Source organism: Pleuronectes platessa, chromosome 14 (genome assembly GCF_947347685.1).
Source record: "Pleuronectes platessa chromosome 14, fPlePla1.1, whole genome shotgun sequence".
In the NCBI taxonomy this organism is placed as follows: domain Eukaryota; kingdom Metazoa; phylum Chordata; class Actinopteri; order Pleuronectiformes; family Pleuronectidae; genus Pleuronectes; species Pleuronectes platessa.
Genome location: NC_070639.1, coordinates 5,240,217 through 5,260,127, shown reverse-complemented (window position 1 = coordinate 5,260,127; position 19,911 = coordinate 5,240,217). Strand labels below are relative to the sequence as shown.

General features: G+C 43.6%; 1 protein-coding gene across 1 annotated transcript in view; it reads right to left on the bottom strand.

The window, feature by feature from the left end:
* adcy5 (adenylate cyclase 5) overlaps positions 1-19,911 on the bottom strand; it is a 67,429-nt gene that overhangs the window by 16,173 nt on the left and 31,345 nt on the right. The window contains exons 2-4 of the mRNA XM_053439909.1: positions 17,082-17,231; positions 16,608-16,729; positions 5,347-5,458 (exon numbers count right to left, since the gene is read on the bottom strand). Of these exons, the coding sequence (XP_053295884.1) occupies positions 5,347-5,458; positions 16,608-16,729; positions 17,082-17,231 (384 nt within the window). The remainder of the gene's footprint in view (positions 1-5,346; positions 5,459-16,607; positions 16,730-17,081; positions 17,232-19,911) is intronic.

The following is a 19,911-nucleotide window of genomic DNA, read 5'->3' as shown; positions in this document are numbered from 1 at the left end:
AGGGGGTAGAGTGGTCGTTCTCCAAAAAGAAGGTTGCCGGTTCAATTCCCACTCTTCCCCATCTGCATGCTGAAGTGTCCTTTGCAACATACTGAACCCCTGAATGGCCCCTCTTTAATGTTGAGTGTACTTATTGTAAGTTGATTTGGACAAAAGTGTCAGATAAATGACATATAATGTAATGTAGTGTCTTTAATGATCCGGCTGCTCTTCCTCCTGCACCGCATCCTGGAGTCCATGAGGAGCTTCCGCAGCCTGCGGAGGAAGAAGAGCCGCTGCCTGGCCGTCTTCCTGATGGAGTCTGTGTGAAGGGTCCAGGTCAGGTCATCAGTGATGTGGACCCCGAGGAACCTGAAGCTGTGGACTCGCTCCACCGTGGTCCCGTTGATGAAGAGGGGGGCATGTTCCACTCCTTTTCTCTTCCTGTATTCCACGATCAGCTCCTTCGTTTTGCTGACGTTGAGATGGAGGTTGTTGTCCTGGCACCAAGATGTCAGGGCTCTGACCTCCTCTCTGTAGGCCTTCTCATCTTCGCCGGCGATCAGGCCTATGACAGTGGTGTCATCAGCAAACTTGACGATGGTGTTGGAGCTGTGGGTGGCCACGCAGTCATACGTGAACAGGGAGTACAGGAGAGGACTGAGCACGCAGCCCTGGGGGTCACCGGTGTTGAGAGTCAGGTTGGAGGATGTGGTGCTGCCGATCCGCACCGCCTGTGGTCTGCCCATCAGGAAGTTCAGTATCCACTCACGGAGGGCGATGTTGAACCCAAGGTCTCTGAGCTTGGTGACGAGCTTCAGGCGCACGATGGTGTTGAATGCTGAACTGTAGTCGATGAACAGCATTCTCACATATGTATCCCTCTGGTCCAGGTGGGAGAGGGCAGTGTGGAGGGTGAGGGAGATGGCATCTGCAGTCGACCTATTTGACCTGTAGGCAAACTGAAGAGGGTCCAGAGAGTCAGGGAGGGAGGAGGTGATGAATGATTGGACCAGCCGATCAAAGCACTTAATGATGATGGAAGTGAGTGCTACTGGGCGGTAGTCATTCAGGCAGAGGGTTTTAGTTTTCTTGGGAACAGGGACGATGATGGTCTTCTTGAAGCATGCGGGGACTACAGACTGGAGCAGTGACAGGTTGAAGATGTCTGTGCAAACATCTGCCAGCTGATCTGCACACACCTTGAGAGCTCAGCCAGGGATGCCGTCAGGTCCAGGTGCATTGCGTATGTTGATCCGGTTCAGTGATCTCCAAACTTCTGCCCTGGATATTATGGGGGGGCAGCGTTCCTCCTGGGCCTCTTCGATCTCCACAGCCGGGGGGCTGCTCTCAAAGCGTGCATAAAAAGTGTTCAGAGATGCAGACACTACATCAGCACTGCTGGTCTTGGCTTTGTAGTCTGTGATGGTTCTCAGTCCGGCCCACATGTTCCTGGTGTTGGAGCCCTTGTAGTGGGACTCCACTTTGTCCCTGTAGAGTCTCTTAGCACTGCTAATAGGACTCCGGAGCGCGTACTTGGATTTCCTGTACTCCTCAAGATCCCCTGAGATGTAGGCAGCAGTCCGTGCTTTGAGTTTAGCATGGGCGTCACCATTAATCCAGGGCTTCTGGTTTGGAGATGTTCGCACAGTAATCTTGGGTACGACGTCATCGATGCATTTGCTGATGTAGCAGATGACCGCGTCCTATACGTGTTGATGTCATCATCCTGGAACACGCACCACTCCGTCGGGCTGAAGCAGTCCTGAAGAGCAGAGTCTGATTGGTCAGTCCACCGCTGAATGGTCCGAGTCACCGGTCTGTCACTCATGAGTTTCTGCCTATAGGAAGGCAGCAGCAGAACTGAAACGTGATCTGATTTGCCAAATGGGGGGCGGGGGAGGGCCTTAAACGCATCCCGGACGGGAGTGTAAACCTTTTTTTCAGCGTGTTCGCTCCACATGTCGGACAGCTGATGTGCTGGAAGTATCTCGGCAGGACTTTCCTCATCTTGGCGTTGTTAAAATCCCCGGCCACGATAAACGCAGCCTCGGGCCGTGATGTCTCTGTCCTGTCGATCACCGCATGCAGCTCGTCCAGTGCCTGGTTAGTGTCGGCATGTGGCGGAATGTACACCGCTGTTACAATGACCGATGTAAACTCCCTCGGGATGTAATAAGGTTAAAGGCCTATTTTACATTGTAAAATCGCAGGATAAGTCACTTGAGGAAGTCATAATTCACCGATTTTGCACTTCACTTACACTGCACTTCTTTTTAAAAGTGATTAGAAGAAACCATTGCATTACCGGGATCCAGTTAGAACACCATGGTACCTGTAATAACATCGGGTCCTATGCCTCTCTATTTACCCTGCAATCATTTAAAACTTATTCTGAAAAACAGGATCATATGATTCGGTGTGTGATCTGGAATCTCTTATGAAAGCGGATCCAGTCCAGTCGGTGAAATAACAACAGAATTCTTTCTCAAACTCAGAGTCATTGTGCCGTCTTATCACAATATTTCCAAGGTCGCAGAAATCAATTCACACGTCTTCATCTCCTCGCGCCTCCACTCGGTGACCTTGAGGCTGCAGGGACTAAATCGGCCACATGCACACGTTGGGCTGAAGTTCACATGTTCATTACATAAAACTCTGCAGAACGCAGGATTTTAAAAAGACTCGAGAGAATGGACCGTGTCCGGCCGGGATTAGCCTCCTCGTCTGACCTTTAACTCACATTTGAGACAGTAGACAGCCATGGAGCAAACCGCCTGAGGAAACCAGGTCAACACAGCCACCGACCTCTTTTAAATGAAATCTGTAACCACACTTATATTGGAGACTTAACGTATTTTACTGCACCTTTATTGACTGCCTGTTTGTTGGCGACACTGCCATAGGTTTATTTGTTCTATTTGTTCTATTAGTCTATTAGAAATTGATTTTTTTTTCTTTTGAGGATTTTATCTTATGTGGAACCATTTTTATGTGCCTGTGGAGTAAGTGAATTTTTTTCAGTATAACAGTATACCTTTTACAGAAGAAAAAGTCCTCCACAAAGTGTTTGATAACATTATAAGATTATCATTAATATTATTTATATATCAGTCTCATAACTCAAAGAACTCTGCAATGTGTCTAATGTGTGTGTGTGTGTGTGTGTCCGTAGGGCTCGAGAGAATTCTGTGTCTCATGACAGCCTCCTGAGTATCTCTAGCACATGGCTCTGGGAACATACAAAAAGCCTCACTGTGCAAAGAGCACACACAGAGAAAGATAGTGTGTTTGTGTGTGTGTGTGTGTGTGTGTGTGTGTGTGTGTGTGTGTGTGTGTGTGTGTGTGTGTGTGTCTGGGGCACTCACATAAGTGTCAGCAGCAGCTTTTCTGCTTTATAATGCCTTTAAGCCTGTTTCCACGCAGGCATGAAAAATACAATTGATTAGCACATCGCTTCCCCTTTTACAAACAAATTACATTTATTGAGCATTTACTGGACAAACACTGAAGCTTCTGGCTTCAAAAGTAAACGGTCAATATTCGTGAATGTGAAGCTGTGGCTCAGATATTAGAAACAAGCTCTAAACCAACGTGTGGCTGCGGGAGATAGAAGCAGAAACTCTAAACTCTGGAGAGATGCGGAGACTTTTACCTGCATTTTCAATTAAGTAAAAAAAAAAACCATTGACATAAGGAGCACATTGAATTAACAGATGTGGATACTCAGACATCAGGGCACCTTAGAAATATATCTTTCCCTTTCTCAGTTTGGCCGTATGTACATCTTCTCTCATGGAAACTAAGCCTCGAAGAAATTAAGGATTCAGCCAGTTCATGCAAAGAATGACTCTTCCCCTGTGGGATTGCATTTGGATGCGTTTCAACGACAGTATGACCGCTCTGAACTGTCTCCTGACTCCTCCAGCTCAACCCCCAGGCTGTGATGTACGGCTGATATAGACCATGCATCACAGACTTTATATAAAGATGGACGACGCATCTTCACTTCCTCCCACTATTCACAAAAGAAGCCAAAATATCCAGGAAACTAGGAGTGTAGGAGTCTGCGCAGTAGCACGATGTGGAGCTGCGGTATCGAGGTCTGTCAGCCAGTTTCAGCTGTCAATCACAAAGTTTCCCAAACCAGTGGGTCAGCGGTTCGATCCCAGTCTCCCCCACTCCGCGTGTTGAAGTGTACTTGGGCAAGATAAAGAAAACCAAATTGCCCCTTTGCAACTGTGCCGGCTCCCACACAGCTAAATTGTTTTGGCCCACGTCCCACACATCCCGCCCACATACCACATGGAAGGATGGCACTTGCTCCTAAGAACTAGATCAGGGCCACAAGTAAGCCACAGCTAAATAACGTCAGCCAAAGGTGACCTGAATATATTTGGGCCAAATTCACCTTGTACCACATGGGCCACTTTAGGTCCACATCCAGATTACACCTTGCCAAGAGATCCACATGTTTACAAAAAGAGGCCCACGTTTGTTTTGGGATATTTAAGCCACATTTGCTAATTTACAAATGTTTGGTCCAGGCTACAGGACGACCAGAGGAGTCGCATTATGTTCGAAGTGGTCCCCGCCCGTATGCTGTGGGATTGATGTGCGATAGAGAAAGCTCATAGATGCACTGTATGAACGTGTGTTTGAGTGGAGAGATGGCAAAAGCTGTGAAGAAGGACGGACAACCCGAAAACATAATGCCCATGGCCACTGGCTGTCAGAGGCCCAGATGCACAGATACTCCAGAAATGGGCTTTGAAACAGAAAGGGGAAAAAAAACATTTCCATCACTCAACTGTGAAGACCATAACACGACCTGTGGTTAAACTGGTTCACCGACGAGACAGTAGCATCAAAGCTGTGCATAGTGGGGCTCTCCATAAACCACAGGTCCACAGGTCCGGCTGCAGCCACAGGTCAAACACAAGGAAAAGCAGGTGACTTTGTCTCCTCTTGTTGTCATGTACAGGGTGTAGAGCGGGTGTACGCTGTGTTATTGAGCTGAATCATCCTCTAACCCTCAATGTGTGAATGAATCACCTCAGTCACAGTCACCAGAAGGTTCTCAGGAACACACAGAAATGTGATCAGGCTTGTCTGACCTCAAACTAGTGTGAAACATAACAAAGCCAGTAGAACTGCAGATGCTTTTATCCGAAACACGCAGTGTATCACAGTCATGCCTTATCTCTGGAACCTGAATAACTGTGCAGAGAGTTGGTGATTTACTTTATTAAGTGTTGTCTCAGAATATAGTTAAAACACATGAAATGAAAGTCTGGAAACTAAACTATCACACAGTTTGTGTGCATGATATATATTGTACATACATGCATGTGGTTGCATCCTTACCGCTGCTAGTTTGTCAAAACGGGCGAAAAGCTCATTGAGAGTCATCACCAGCTCCTGCGCTGTGCACTGGGATGCCAGCATGGTGAAACCCTCGATGTCGGCAAACAGGATGCTGCAGAAAGACAACAGAGACAGAACTTAACATTTTATGTAGAGAGATGTGTTCCTATTTCCCTCCCACCCTGGAATGTTCTGGATGGACGTGTCGATGGAAGGAGTGTTGTTCCACGTCAGGTGGACGTCACTGAGGAAGAAGTTCGGGTAAGTGTCTCCGAGTCTTTCTCTGTTGTGATGCTACAAAGAAAACTTTTAAATATAGAAGACATTTTTATAGCTTTTTGTTAAATAACCAGTGTTATACCTAAAGTGTGATGATTTAATCAGCTGATATATCATGATCCATTCAAAGACATTACAGCGAAAACCTATATTTCAAATTATAAACAATAAAGAAAACATGTCAATTATGTTAACATTTTACATATAAAGTATATTTATTTAATTTAGTTCTGTATATTTGGTTGTATTTGTGTTTCCTTTTTATTCACAAGATTATGGTTAATATGTAAAATATTAAGCCTCAATAACATTTATTTATCGGCTGATATATCGGTACAACATTTATTTAATCCCTAATATAAAGATCTAGTTCTAGTTCAGTTCAACTTTTTTTTTAACTTTATTTACAAAGTGTTCCAGCTTTGCCTCAGCCCATAAAACTCTTACACTAGAAACCGCCCTGGGGTTTCATCTTAGTACATCAGAGGGAACAGAGAGGTGGTGGTGGGGGAGTAGACGACTCTGTCAAGATGTTCCCTGAATGTGACAAAACGTCTGTAATCTGGTTGTTAAAGTACTTGTTATGGCAAAAAAAAGAAAAATGGCATGAGGAGAGAGAGGAAGAGGAAGTGGGGGATAATAGATTTGTTATGAACTGTGCACTTGCAAGAAGTTAGTCTCCCCACCCTGAGAACAAGGTAAACTGATACAGCACAGGTCTGATTGTGACTGAGGCCTTTTCATGGCTTTCCTCACAGCAGCACACAAGAAGGACAGATGATCCCACTGGACTGAATCCATTTCTCTCAGGAAGAAGAGAACAAGCTCACAGGTAGAGGAGGTGAAGCTGTGGGAGACAGTTCCTACAGTGTTGATACTTTGTCCACGCTTATATTCTTAACATGTTTATATTATAAAAGGAGCACTTCCCTTCTCTGTCACTCACATGTAGCCCAACAGAAAGACTGGGAAAAGACCATGGCTTACATACTGTGTAATATCTGCATGCACGTGCTAGTGCTGCAGTCTTCCTCATCACATCAAATACTGTTCAAACTATGAGATGTATATTTTGTAAGTATTTCAGCTTGCTGTGCTGCTGATATACTTATGTCATTCTATTTATTGCCAATGCTCCAGAAAAATCTTATTTTTGTGTGTTTTTTCCAAAGTAATTTGATGTTGTTTCAAGTTGTATATAATTCACATGTGGTTACATTCCTCAACTTGATGAATTCACGGTTGAATTACAAAACCCTGCCTAAACGGAGGTAGAAATAACGATGTCCTCTGAAAGTGAGTCATAATGAATCTTATAAAACGTGTGTGTATAATGTCTGTGCTCAGGTTTGACTGACAAATTGCAGCAATCAAGGGTCAAAAGGGTTTAAAGTAGTCTGCTGCTGAGCAACTGCTCACAGTTACAGGAGGAAACCTTATAGAAAACCTCTAAAAATACAGTCTACCTGTATGATGGAAAAACACAAGAAGCATCCTGAATCAAAACAATCCTACAAAATCTAATTTTACTCACCATATTAAACATAAACATCAATCAAGCAGATGACTGTCTATTCTGGAAATGCTGCATCCAGCTATATACATTTGAGAATAGGCAACATTTCCGTGGTTTGATTTCGATAGCGTAGCAGTTTCCTGACTAGAAGTGAAGTAGAAGTGGTTCTCTGAGGCAGACCCTCAGGAGGAAGAGGAAGAAGAGGAAGAAGAGGAAGAAGAAGCCATGAATAAACAAAAGGTTTCAAACCAAACAAGCTCACATGAATCTAAGAGGGTAAGTGGCTGCTACACAGCCAAGAACAGGGTGTGTTTGTGCTGTATGTGTGGGCAGAAGGTTACTTATGTTCCCATAATATCCACATAAAAGGGAGCTGCATTTCTGAGTAATTTGTGTCCGAGTGTTATGGTCCTTTAACAGGGTTCACAGACTCTTTTTTTCCCCAACAGCACTAACACGTTCTAATGTACTTAGACTTGAAGACTCCTAAATTTACTTCATTTGCTTTTCAAGTTGAAGAGGATTAAGTGTCCCTACTCTGAGGTCCACATCTCCGAGAATAATTGATTGTTTTCTGGGAACTGTTGCATGGGAGGTCGAGTGAAACCGGACACTTGGCGACTCAGGAGCAGGTCTATCACCGTGGGTGGAGGGAGGCAGCCATGGTTGACAAGAGAGGAGGAAGAGGAATAGAGGGAAGAGATGAGACGGAGGTGAAGATTGGGATTGACAGGAGGAGTGGACTCAGTGGTGAGAGCTTTGATTCACTTTGATTCATCCAAATTAAATACATATATGAAGTATACACAGAAGATTACTTTAATATAATTGTAATACTTTACTTGGATAACTGCACATTTAATTCCCCCTTCATCATTATATTTAATCATTATTGGACAGTGAGTGCAACGACTGTCCACATAAAACTGATCTGTTTAAAAAGCAGAGTTATTTTAACACAAGCGTAGAGTCCAATACGTACATATTGTGCTACTATATATTGTGTGAAAAATACAGGTTAATTGACTTGAAGCATAAAAAAAAGCTTCAACTTCTCGTCCTATGACTGATGAGGTACAAAACCCTCGAATGGACTGAACTCATGTTATGTGGACTCTTGAGGTTTAACTTGTTTCAGCGAACAATCCCAGCCATGCTAAATCTAAAATGATATAAACCATTTTTGAGACAAATATATTTTAGTTTTTGGTCCATGTCCAATCCGCTAACATGGATGAGGCAGGATTTTTTGACATACACTGCATCCAGCCACCAGGTGGTGCTTATCTGCCCCCCCCTCCAAAAAAACAAACTTACATCAAAATCCTTCTCAGATTTCATGCTTCAATATTAGATAACGTTTTTTAGATTTAAAAATGATTATATCGTATATCTTTTGCAGTGTAAAAGCTTGACTATCCTCTGTGTCTCACGGGTCCTGAATCTATTCACAAGGCTGAGATTTCCTGGTGGATTATCACAATCAATCTCCACTGACACAGAGAGGCAGCGAGGAAAAGCCCCTTCCCAAAGCCCGATGCAACATCACAGGCGACAGCGGGCTGCAGACGGAAATAAGAGCGGGAGAGGGTGTGAGAAAGAGACCTGCTGGGTTTAAGTCCAGTTTAAGGTTTCCTTGGTGAAAAATCGCTTGTTAAAATCCTGAGACTTTCGCTCTAGTAGTCGACAGTGAGCGCAGGAGACACTGAATCTAATGAAATTTGAAAAAGTTGCACCGTGAGGACTACTTACATAAGGGGACATATTATGAAAATCCACTTTTTTAGTGCTTCTACACGTTAATTTGGGTATCAGGCATGTCTACCGTTCCAAAAACTCTGGGAAAAAACAACTCCCGCTATTTTTTGTGGTTCCACTATTTCAGAAACCATAAACTAGAGTTTATACTCAGTCCGTAATGTCGCGAGCTCCTCGGCTAACGTTAGCTCGCGAGCTAACCGGGCTGGTGGAGCCCGGCTAGCGTTAGCTCGCTGCTGCTACCCGTCAGACATTTAAGTGGCCGCATAAACAAGGGACCCCCGGGACATCTCTAAACATTGACTCAACAGTGTGGAAGGATGCTGCTGCTGCGCCAGCTCAGGCTCCCACTGCTCCCACTTCGGGGCTACACTGGGGCTCACTCGGGGTGAGGGGGGCGGGGCACTCAAAACAGGTCAATCTGAGGAGGGCTGTTTTAGACAGGGTAAAAAAGGTGCTGTTTTAAATGATCCTTGTGGTATTTTGACCAAAATATGTTACAGACATGTCATTAAGACCCCAAGGAACCATATCAACTGTGGTAAAATGGGCATAATATGTCCCCTTTAATGTTGTGTCCATCTTTGGTCAATTAAAGGAAAATAACTTTGGCCAACCAATAACAACACAGATATGAGAGGGTTCTAACTACACAGCAAGTTGCACGAAACGCCTTCCAGACAGATCTGTGACGGGGCTTGGTTTCACAGCAGTGTTTATTTTGGTTTGGGACAAACAGAGCCTTTAGCGATTCCTTCAACAGTAACTGAGGATCGGAGGAAGCAGAAACAGGAGAATTTATTTTATCTTAAATAAAAGAGACGCATTATTACAAATTAAACCGAGATGTTAATATGGAGGTTTGTTTCATCAGAGCTATAATTATGTTGCATATGGAAAAACAGCCCCAGGCAAATTAAGCTGCATATTTTGAACGTTTCATATTTTCGAAGTTAAAAGACCCACAAACAATCATGTTAAAAACAAGCCTTTCTTCACATGTTAACACCAAATTAAACTGTCTCTGCAGCGCAAGGGATTTTTCTGCTCCTGATTCAGGGTTTTTCTTTTTTCTCTCCCACTCTTCTTCCTGTAGATCACTAAAAGTTCTGGGATATTTTTAGGCCGACCTGCACACAAAGCATGTTTAAGATCTTCCCACAGATTATTTTTGGTGATGCTCAGGTCAGGAGACTGTGACGTCTGAACCTACAGCGTCTGTTTCCACAAGTACAGTTCATGATGGATGTTGATGTCTGCTTTGGATCATGGTCCTGTTGAAGAGGAATGCTTCACTTTCACTTTCATCCAGAACTTGGATGCAACAATTAAATGTTTTCAACGTTTTCTGCTTTATGAAATAAAACGTAACGGTGTATTCAGAGTTTGAGGGGAAGCTAATTTACTGTCTGATTGCTACAGGGGTTATATTTACCTCGACTAAGGAGGTTATGTTTTCATCTGCATTGTTTGTCTGTTAATTTGCAGGATTGCACTAAAAAAAACGTACAGACGACCACACAACTTTGTGGAAGGTGGTATGGGTCAAGGAATAACCCATTAAAAGTTGGTGCAATTCAGGATCAGGATTTTATTCACTTACGAGATTTGTCAAGTTTTTTATTGATTTCTCACAGCATATGGATTTAGATTTTTAGGTATGGTTCCGTAAGGAGAATGTTGGGCCTTTGCTCACGGGTTCCATTTACCTCTTTTCACTCTACATGTAGTATGCATACAACTGCATAGGGACAATTTCCTTCTCCTGCTTTCAGAGCCACTGCTTAGAAAATGTGGTCCGGGTGAAATCTCAGCTGAACTGAAGCTGTCCTGTGCTGGCGCTGCTTGACCCTGTGATCCGCTCTTGTCTGGCACCAGTTCTGCCAGTGACCAGCTGCCTTTTATCGGCCCCAGGCTGCCTCGCGCTGCAGCTCTACTGGTGGCTCACAGAGGCACTTCTATTCTTTTAATCATCGTCTGGTTCAGACAGTTTCTGCTTCATTTCTTACTTTTTTCATTCCCTCCTATCTATTACTCATCAGATCTTTCTTCATTTTCTGTTAATTTCTTCTTTCTCCTATCTCTTTCGGATTCTTGATCAACCTTGTTGCACCCCCTTAATGAACTAAATCAGACGGCCGAGCGTTTCTGATAGCTCTGTCTCCAGGAACAGCATCTGACACTGCTCCCATCTCCAAAGTCTCAAAATCCAACATGACGAGGGAGGTGTTGAACAGTGGCAAGCACGTAGGGAAGTGTGACTTCACGCTCATCTCAGCCAAATGTTCACAAGGAGCAGAAATGCTCCCTAACGTTTATGGTTGGAGGTTTTTATGTGTGCAGAATTCGAGACTCAACGTACGCCATAGGCAGTTTAGCCAATGGCTCAAGCAAGATGATCATAAATCACGAGGAAGAAATTTCAACAATGGCGGAACTTATTGAGGAGAAACTTTGCGAATTGGTAAGAAACTACAGGCATTTCTATGATGTTACTTGGGGTCAGGGACAAACTGCTGTTTTTGTCTCTTTCTAGACGTACATTAACCGCCGCGTTCTTGTTGACGGAAACTCTTGACTCCCCGCTGCCCTCTAGTGGGTGTATTTGCTTAAAAACCATGCCAACATAAAGGATACATGGCCGATGTGGGCAGGGATGTTTACATCTTCTGAAACATGCTTATCGCTTTTTGTATATAAACGCAGCATAAATGAACGTTTACATCTCATCGACAAATTTTGCCAAACAGATTCCCTACAATTTCTATCAGCATCCGAACACAGATCATTTTGTAAAGTATGAGTAAAGTATGACACTTAATCAGATAAATAATTCCTTTATATAAGCCAAGTGGGTTTATATCACCGCAGCCAGACGAGCAGTCTGTGCTTATCTTGTGTATCAAGGCAGTTAGCATCAGCTGATTTGTGAGTTGTGTGCTTCCTGCATGCATGTGTGTTACCGTCTGCTCACCAAGGGACAGACTCTCGGGCAAGGCCTGGCTCCAGCCTCATCAGCAGGAAGGCCTTATGCAACACACACACGCACATGATTAAGTGTGTTACACACACTAAAACCATGTGGCTACGCTGTTTCAATTCTTCTCCTTTTTTGAGTTAGACGACGATGGAGACAAAGGTAAGGTCAGTTCCTCTAATTTATGCAATGTTCTTTCCATGGCTGTCTCTTCAGGGTGCCGCTGGCCTACATAACAGCAACAACAGCTACAGTCATAGCGTTCTGTTTAAGAATTTTCCTTGGACGCTCACAGGGCAGCCCGGCAGCATCAGAACATCCGGCCCAAAGCCCTCTTGCATAATACCTGAGTCAGCGCACATTTTGGCCTCATTGCAGAAGCCGCAGAACGTGATTTTACTCCAGAGGACAAACACAAGTGAGACGCCGCACACTCGGGGAAAGGTAGAGCAGAATTTTACCTCTGGGGCAAACAATTTCCTGTGTGCTGGGCCACTATCATTGGCTAAAAGTCAAAAGCACCTTCAACTGTACAACTTATACCAACACAACTAAAACTAGCACAGGGGAGAGTGCATTCCTCCAACAAGGTCAAACAGTCCCCTTAGATTTATTCGAGCTGCACCAAATAAGAATAATAAATCAGTCCCCAAATAATGCCTGATGTTTTAATTTAAGATCCATGAATCATCCCCTGGGAAATTGGTGAAAACACCCTATAATTATGACTAAAACAGTGACCTTAGACAAGTATATGCATAAGAGGATCAGATCTTTTTTACAACAATAGGATATTATCCAGAATTTTTCAGGTGATGGGTGGTGTCTGGGTAGATCATGCAGGGGACAGGACATGACGTATGAATTCCACTGCGGAAATCACGTTTTAACATTCTTTACGTGTTTTTGTTGACAGCATTTTTACACCGGCGTCGGCCCTTTCGCCAAAAGCTCTTGAATCTCTTGAGGAGATATTTGTATTCTTCCAGTTTCATGTCCGTCGTGTTATAGAAACGTCATCAACACGCCCACTCGCTCGCTGATTTCCTGATGTATTCTCACTTGGGCTAACTCCAGACATTTTTACCAAGTGCTGGCAGGACAAATAGGAACAGAAGCAACTATTCAGACGTTTGAGATCTCATAGACAGTCCCTCCAGAACATTTTGAGAACAGGTCCAGAAGTCGGTGCATGTCTAATAGGCGGCTTAATTCAGGCTGGGCTGGTACAAATACATGTTTAAAAGTATTAGATACTGCTTGTGTACCTCTATGTTGGATCAAACATTTTAATAATGGTTAATCTGTGAATAATGACCTACTCTGGCACCTGGGTTTGTGAGCTCTCAGGTGTCCTCCGCTCACACGAAGACGGACAGAAACATAAACACTCCAATGAGAGCAGCAACAGGCTCCAGACCTCGAGTGACTCGGCCTCCTCTGGACGCTCTCCTCTGTTTTCCCTCCTGCTCTCTGGTTGTAGCAGCAGGAGCTGTCACTTCTCTTCCTGTTGTTACTCAGACTCGCAGCAGTGCCCCAATTATCAAAAGCCACTGGCGGCTCCCCGACAGGCCTGTTCACACATGGTTAGCCGACCATTAACCACACACTCATGACAACAGATAGAAATTAGAAAGGCTCAGTGGATGCTGTTAATGTGCTGCCAGCTCCCCAGAGACTTGCAGGAAAACCTGCAGAATGGAGGACGTTCGACCAAACTAACTCGTTCCCTCATTTTTCCTGTCCTTGCCTCTTTTGTTTTATTTGCACCTTTTTCAACATGCAGATTTGTATCAGTTGTCTAAACTTATTTACAGGTAAGAATAAGATGCAGTTTACTGAATGTACTTTAAGCAGTATGGACCCATATCAACAGTGGAATGGAAATCCTGTCATTTAGAAATAGATCTCAAACCATTGTAGAAACACAATCTGTTGATTTCCACAGAATCCACTTGATATCAGTGACGGTGGTTACAGGTTTGTTGCCCTATTTGTATAAGTTATTATACCATACCATATACCATAACCATGTTTAAATCACCTTAATCTGGATGTTATTTGTGACATCAGCTCCTTAAATATGCAGAATCTCTTTTTCAAAATGCATGAATTATTCCAGGGAAATTTGTGAAAAAGTGAAAAAAAATATTTGTCCCGTTCGTCCTCCTTCCACCAACTTACATGGAAATCTACTAAGAAGTTTTGCATCAACCTACTGACAAGTAAACAGACAGGGGTAAAAACTCAACCTCCCAGGTGGTGAAAATTTTGATGGAGTTTGCCTCTTAAGTGAAAACAACACAACTGCATTCACACTCGTTCACAAGTCCTCATGTGGCTCGCTGCACGTCGGGGTTGAGCGTCAGTAACTTCTGTCACATGCCCTGTAAAGTTCCACATTTTTTCACCCCTGTCCAATCTCCAAAAACAATCTGCCCTCTTACTTATACTGAACTCTTAAACTTAGTCGACTAAACAGCATAATTCATGATAATGATCACATTAATGGAGATGAAAAGATCTTTGTGTACGAGACCTGATGCCTTAACCCGTGAGGATTAAAAAGGGCCACATCAAAGTGATTAGGGGCTTCAATAGCAACTATTATGTGTGGAGGTTTCGTCCGCCACCTGATTATGACAGCTACAGGCCATAAAACACACACACACACACACACACACACACACACACACACACACACACACAGAGACAGAGACAGAGAGAGAGAGAGAGAGAGAGAGAGAGAGAGAGAGTGAGTCCACAAGGTGGTGCCAAACCTAACCACAGGTTTTCAAATGCATCTGTACTCATTGTTAAATGAACTAGAATATTGTGAGCTGACACTCAGTGTCTCGTGTTAAGTACAACCAGTGACATGCCACTGCATCCCTGATACCGAACGGATTGTACAAGAGACTGAAACAGAGGCCGGCATAGAAGCATCGACGAGGGAGAGGTCAGTCGCCGATAAGGACATGACCGGAGGGAGATCAAAGAGGACTTTCACCTCAAGGGCCAAAGATCATCTATAAACCGGATCAGGGGTTATGCTCTCCTCTCTCTATATGACCACTTATTATCACATGACTGGAATTCCACATGTAGCAGGAATCCACATCAAACGCAAGAGGTCTTCAGAGCTGAACGGCATCAACGCTGTTTTCATGGCATACACAAGCACAACAATGTATTAAATAGCCCAGGTAAATCAAAAAGGCACAGAGCAAACCCGGGAGCTTTGATCAAGCAATATAGATATTATGCCTGAGCATGCAACAAATTCATGGGAGGATATTTAGCATGTTCTGTTTGTCAGTGAGTATTAGAGAGCATTGATGTTTCGTGAGCCAGCAGAATGATGCAAATGAAAAACACTTGTTGTGTAGATATGGTTTTTGTTAGGAGCAAAGTTAGAGTGAAAGTGACAAACGTACATGTGACATTTCAAGCTTGTATCTTCCCCTTAAACCATTACCAGGAAGATAAGCAATACTAAAGTTCAGCTGTCGACACAGTGACAGCATTACACGCTAATGCTAATAACTGCACCAGACTATGAATGTGACAGTTTTCTGAAAGTATGAAAAAACGTTGTGTGAGTACAGGGACACTCACAGTTGAGCTTAATATGGGGAAGAAAAGTTGGAGACGTCTGATAAAAGAGTAGATATGAAGGAAATACAACAAACCCAAAACAATAGATTTTAGTAAACCCCTCTGCTTTAGGACATATTGGCCATTTGCCATTGCAAACTAGAGCCAGGCTGATTTATTGGTGGAACGAAAAAGAAAAAAATCGGACAACATGAGCCTTTTATGGAAATATCAGTCCCAGATTTATTTTCTACCCGATATCAGCATCAGTCCGGCTCCAAACCATCATGTGAAATACTGTCAGGACCTGAACCTGTCTACTCAAGGTTCCAGGTGTGCTAACGTTAAGATGTCTGCAGACCATTGGAAAAATGTCCCATTTATTTTTGTGTGAATTCTTTAAGCAGCAGGTGGATATCTGAAATCGGTAAATGCTCCGTTACTTTTTTATTCCATGAAAGTTTATGAAAACACAGTACTCGTGTCATATGCAGAGGTTTGACGTAAACCCCAGGCCCAAAACGTTTTTTTTTTCATTACATTACAAATGCTATTACGGTTAATGATACTGTATGTGGAGACACTTGAAAAAAAACAACATGCAGCTAGTTGTCATAGCAACAGCTCACTTCTCCCTCCTCCTCCGCCTGTGGGTGGTCTGAACCATTCAGGATTAACCTGGATTAAACCCTGGTTTATTTTACTGTTCTGTAGCACCAAGATTTCCACTTGGCTTAAATTCAACAGGGGAGACGTGATTTAGAAATAACATTATTTTGATCGTCTGTGAAATCCACTCTCACTCTCATTATTACAGATAACACATGATATACCAGCACTACATGGTACAAGAAACTGTAATGCTTCTTAGTAAGGTCAAACTTCTCTTCTCTCAAAACTTGCTGAATGCAGCTAGCAACGTTTAAATAAAAATGTAATTTCACAATCATCTTTACTCTGAGTATTGACTGTAATTCATGAGAAAAACATGCAGCGTATCCTGATGTGTGTGGGTGTGATGTGTTTTTAAGAGGCAACACGCAACCCTGAATGATTCGTGGAGTGTGGACATGATAAGAAAAGGGTTTATTTATAGCAGCTTCAATCTGCCTCGTCCAGGCCCCCCCCAGTTACCTGACGTTGTCGTGCTTCTGGATGTAGATCTTGTGAAACATCATGTCCTCCTGCTTGGCGTTTATGTCGGCTTTCATCTCCATGGCAACGTGGCGGGGAAGCACTGAGAGCAGGAGACGCTCCTGCAGGAAAAGCGTGGGGGGGGGAATAAGTTCAGCGGACGAGTATAAGTGAATTAAAAGGTGGAGGCTGTGCTGGTCTGAGGGGAGGCAGAGGGACCAACATGCGGGAATAAATTCACCACAACAACCACCGGTGATCAGAGGAGAATACTGGAAACTGAAGTGGTCAGCAGCAAATGATCAGGTAGGTCCAGTTTGGGATTAAGACCAAAATCATATTTATCAAAGGAGGATTTTAACAACCTGGTGGATTCCTCTGCTGCAAACGGGCGAGATAGGAAAACCTCCAACACCTTTCTGGTCCCTCTGCTCTCACATCTCCATCTGTCGCCATACATCTGAGCTCTCTCACCTGCTGCTGGTTTTCCCTCTGGGAGTGAAGGCGAGCTTGGATGCATTCCCTGGTCTCCTGGAAGGCCTGCCTCTGGGAGCCCTCTGCGGGGTAATGTGTGCACACCCCCACGATGTTGGTGCAGGAGAAGATTAGCACATTGGACACTATCTGTGAGGAAGAGGGCGAGAAAGAGAAAGTGGGGCATCAGTGTGAGGTCAAAGGTCTTAGCAATGTAAAATTCTCCCTTTAAATACTGCCGGGCACATTTGCCACGTCATTTCTCTCCCGCTCTCATTCCTTTCGCTCTCCACTAACAGTGAACTGACCATAGCCAGTCAATCCCTGTTAATCAGTCAGTGAGGGCTCCATACTGCTGCTGTCTGAATCATTCACATCCTTCTTTATAAAAATACAGTTAAATGAAGAAATGCTCATTGGGCTTTTCTTTGGGGAGTCTACCCAATTCATCCAACCCTCAACATTTACAGCTCTTAACATCTGGAGCCGGATATGACGCATAAATATGAATGACCGTTCCTCTTTTGAAACAGAGACTTACTCTCTCTAAATGAGCTACATGATACAGAACCGTGACAGAGGCAAGATGGAAGGAAGCATCACAAGGTGGCTGCATGTTTTTCTTTCCATCCATTATCTAGGATCTTCGATTCGGGGAGGAGGAGCCCAAGTACTGGAGAAAACCCACGCAGACATGTGGAGAACATGCAAACTCCACACAGAAAGACCTTGTCCGAACCAGGATTCAAACTAAAAACTTTTCTTGCTGTGAGGCGACAGCACACACTGCACCAACGTGCCAGCCGGCATTAATTTGCCTCTAGCACAAATACAAAAATCCTCATACTGCCACATCCACCATGCTTTATATGAAGATAAATATGTCTGCTGACGTGTTTTTTTACGGCAAACCTACTGCAAAACACAAAATTCCGACTGCTTCGCATTAAAATACATTATGAATAATGAGTTCTTCTCCAAACAGGTGCACTACTTCTAACAAACTGATGACTGGGGTTTCTTACACAGAGCAGGCAGGTGTACAGGAATCTGGCGCACGAGCGTGAACACAGATTTAATTCGGAATCTACACCTGCGCTTCACAGGTTTGGCATTTCACATTTCAACAGCAACAGCAGTTTGTTCCGAGAGACCGGAGAACAAAGACAAAGTGCTACCTGCACAACCTCAAACTGTTTACTGAAACTTCACAATAGAATATGAAGAGGTTTCCCAATGATCTCTGGAAACTGTGACGCTGAAACAAAAGAGCATGAAGACGTCTCCGAGAAGGTATTTTAGACATGGGCAAGTGAGTGATGCCATTATAGCCGCATAATCGTTATAATGGCCCCTTCAAATAAAGACCAGTAATAGCAAGCAATTACATTTAATCATAGTAAATTCACTTTGACAAAAGTACTGTAAATTAGAACTGAGACAAAGAGTTGATTAATTCTATAGCCGATCATCAAGAATGTGAAATATGGTTTAAAGTCATTTCTGTTTGGAATAAGGGGATGCTTTATCGTGAAGGCGTGGCTGTGATCGACGAAGTCCCAGCCGCTGCCACAGAGCACTGGCTACGTCCTGGGTCGTCAACATTAACCATGCTAGTCGTGAAGTCGGTAAGGTGATCAGTTCTTGAGATATGCTTCACACAGAGATTTCTGTAATTAGTACAAAGTTTATTTTATAGAAAAAAGACTGGAATGATTAATTGAGAAATTGAATTGTCAGTTGAGGCGCTAAACTATATCCTGATATCTCTGTAAAGCCTTAGGAGAATAAATTGCAAACCATAGGGAACATGTTCAAAACATTTACCTCTGACAGGAATCTGTGTGTGTGTGTGCGTGCGTGCGTTGTTATCAGTGAAACTGCTTTGATGCAGAGCAAACTGACAAAGCGTCGGCTGCAGTATTTGGACTTATCTGAGATCTGGGATGTCTCTGACATAATAACAACCGATAAAGTGTGACAAGTTACAGGCTCAGCCAAAGGAGACTCAATCAGCAGCAGAGCTGGTTGTCGGTTTATGAAGCTGTAGGCAGCCTCTGCCACATAGGAAACCTTATTCCTGAACTTCATAGTTGTACAATATGAGTATTAATACAACACAAAGGGGTGTTTATTAAAGAGGCCAAAGTTAACTTTACTTGGATCTAATGTTGGCCTGTAGAAGGTGAGGAGGTGTTTGTTTTGGAGCAATCAGACCCGTGATGTGAGACGCTCAGAGAGGATTTATTATCACCACACCTTCAGATCCATATTCCACCTCAGCCGGCCCTCGTGCACGTTGCGCTGCTGCTCCTACACGAACCAAAATAGCTGGTGTGCTTGGAGACGCCCACACAGTCTGTATGCCGCTGACCTGCTGCTCCTTACTGATCGTTGCACTTGAACACTTAAAATAGAGCCCCTGGTTCTCTGCAAGCGGAATGCATGCTCAATTAAATAGTAATCAGGAGAATGATCTTACTTTAGCCGAATATGTTTACGCTCGTTTAGGAGAGAAATGCCGTCCAATGAATTTTGATGCATTCCACTGAAGCTAGTCTCCTGTAAACCTCTGCATTCGTCCCGGTGCCAGTTCAGTTGGCAGCCACACGTGTCTGAGCCATAACAGAACCACTCCAGATGTTTGACAGATGGGGAGGGATGAGGGACAAGAAACAATTAATAGCCCAGTGTCCAATTACTTTTGAACCCCTGCAATTTATGCTTTATCAGTTACAGTAAAATACCTTCATCTCACATTAAGTTTTCAATATTGTTGCCTTAAAAACAAAATATCGAGTCTGTTCATATGTGTTGCAGGGTTCAACTT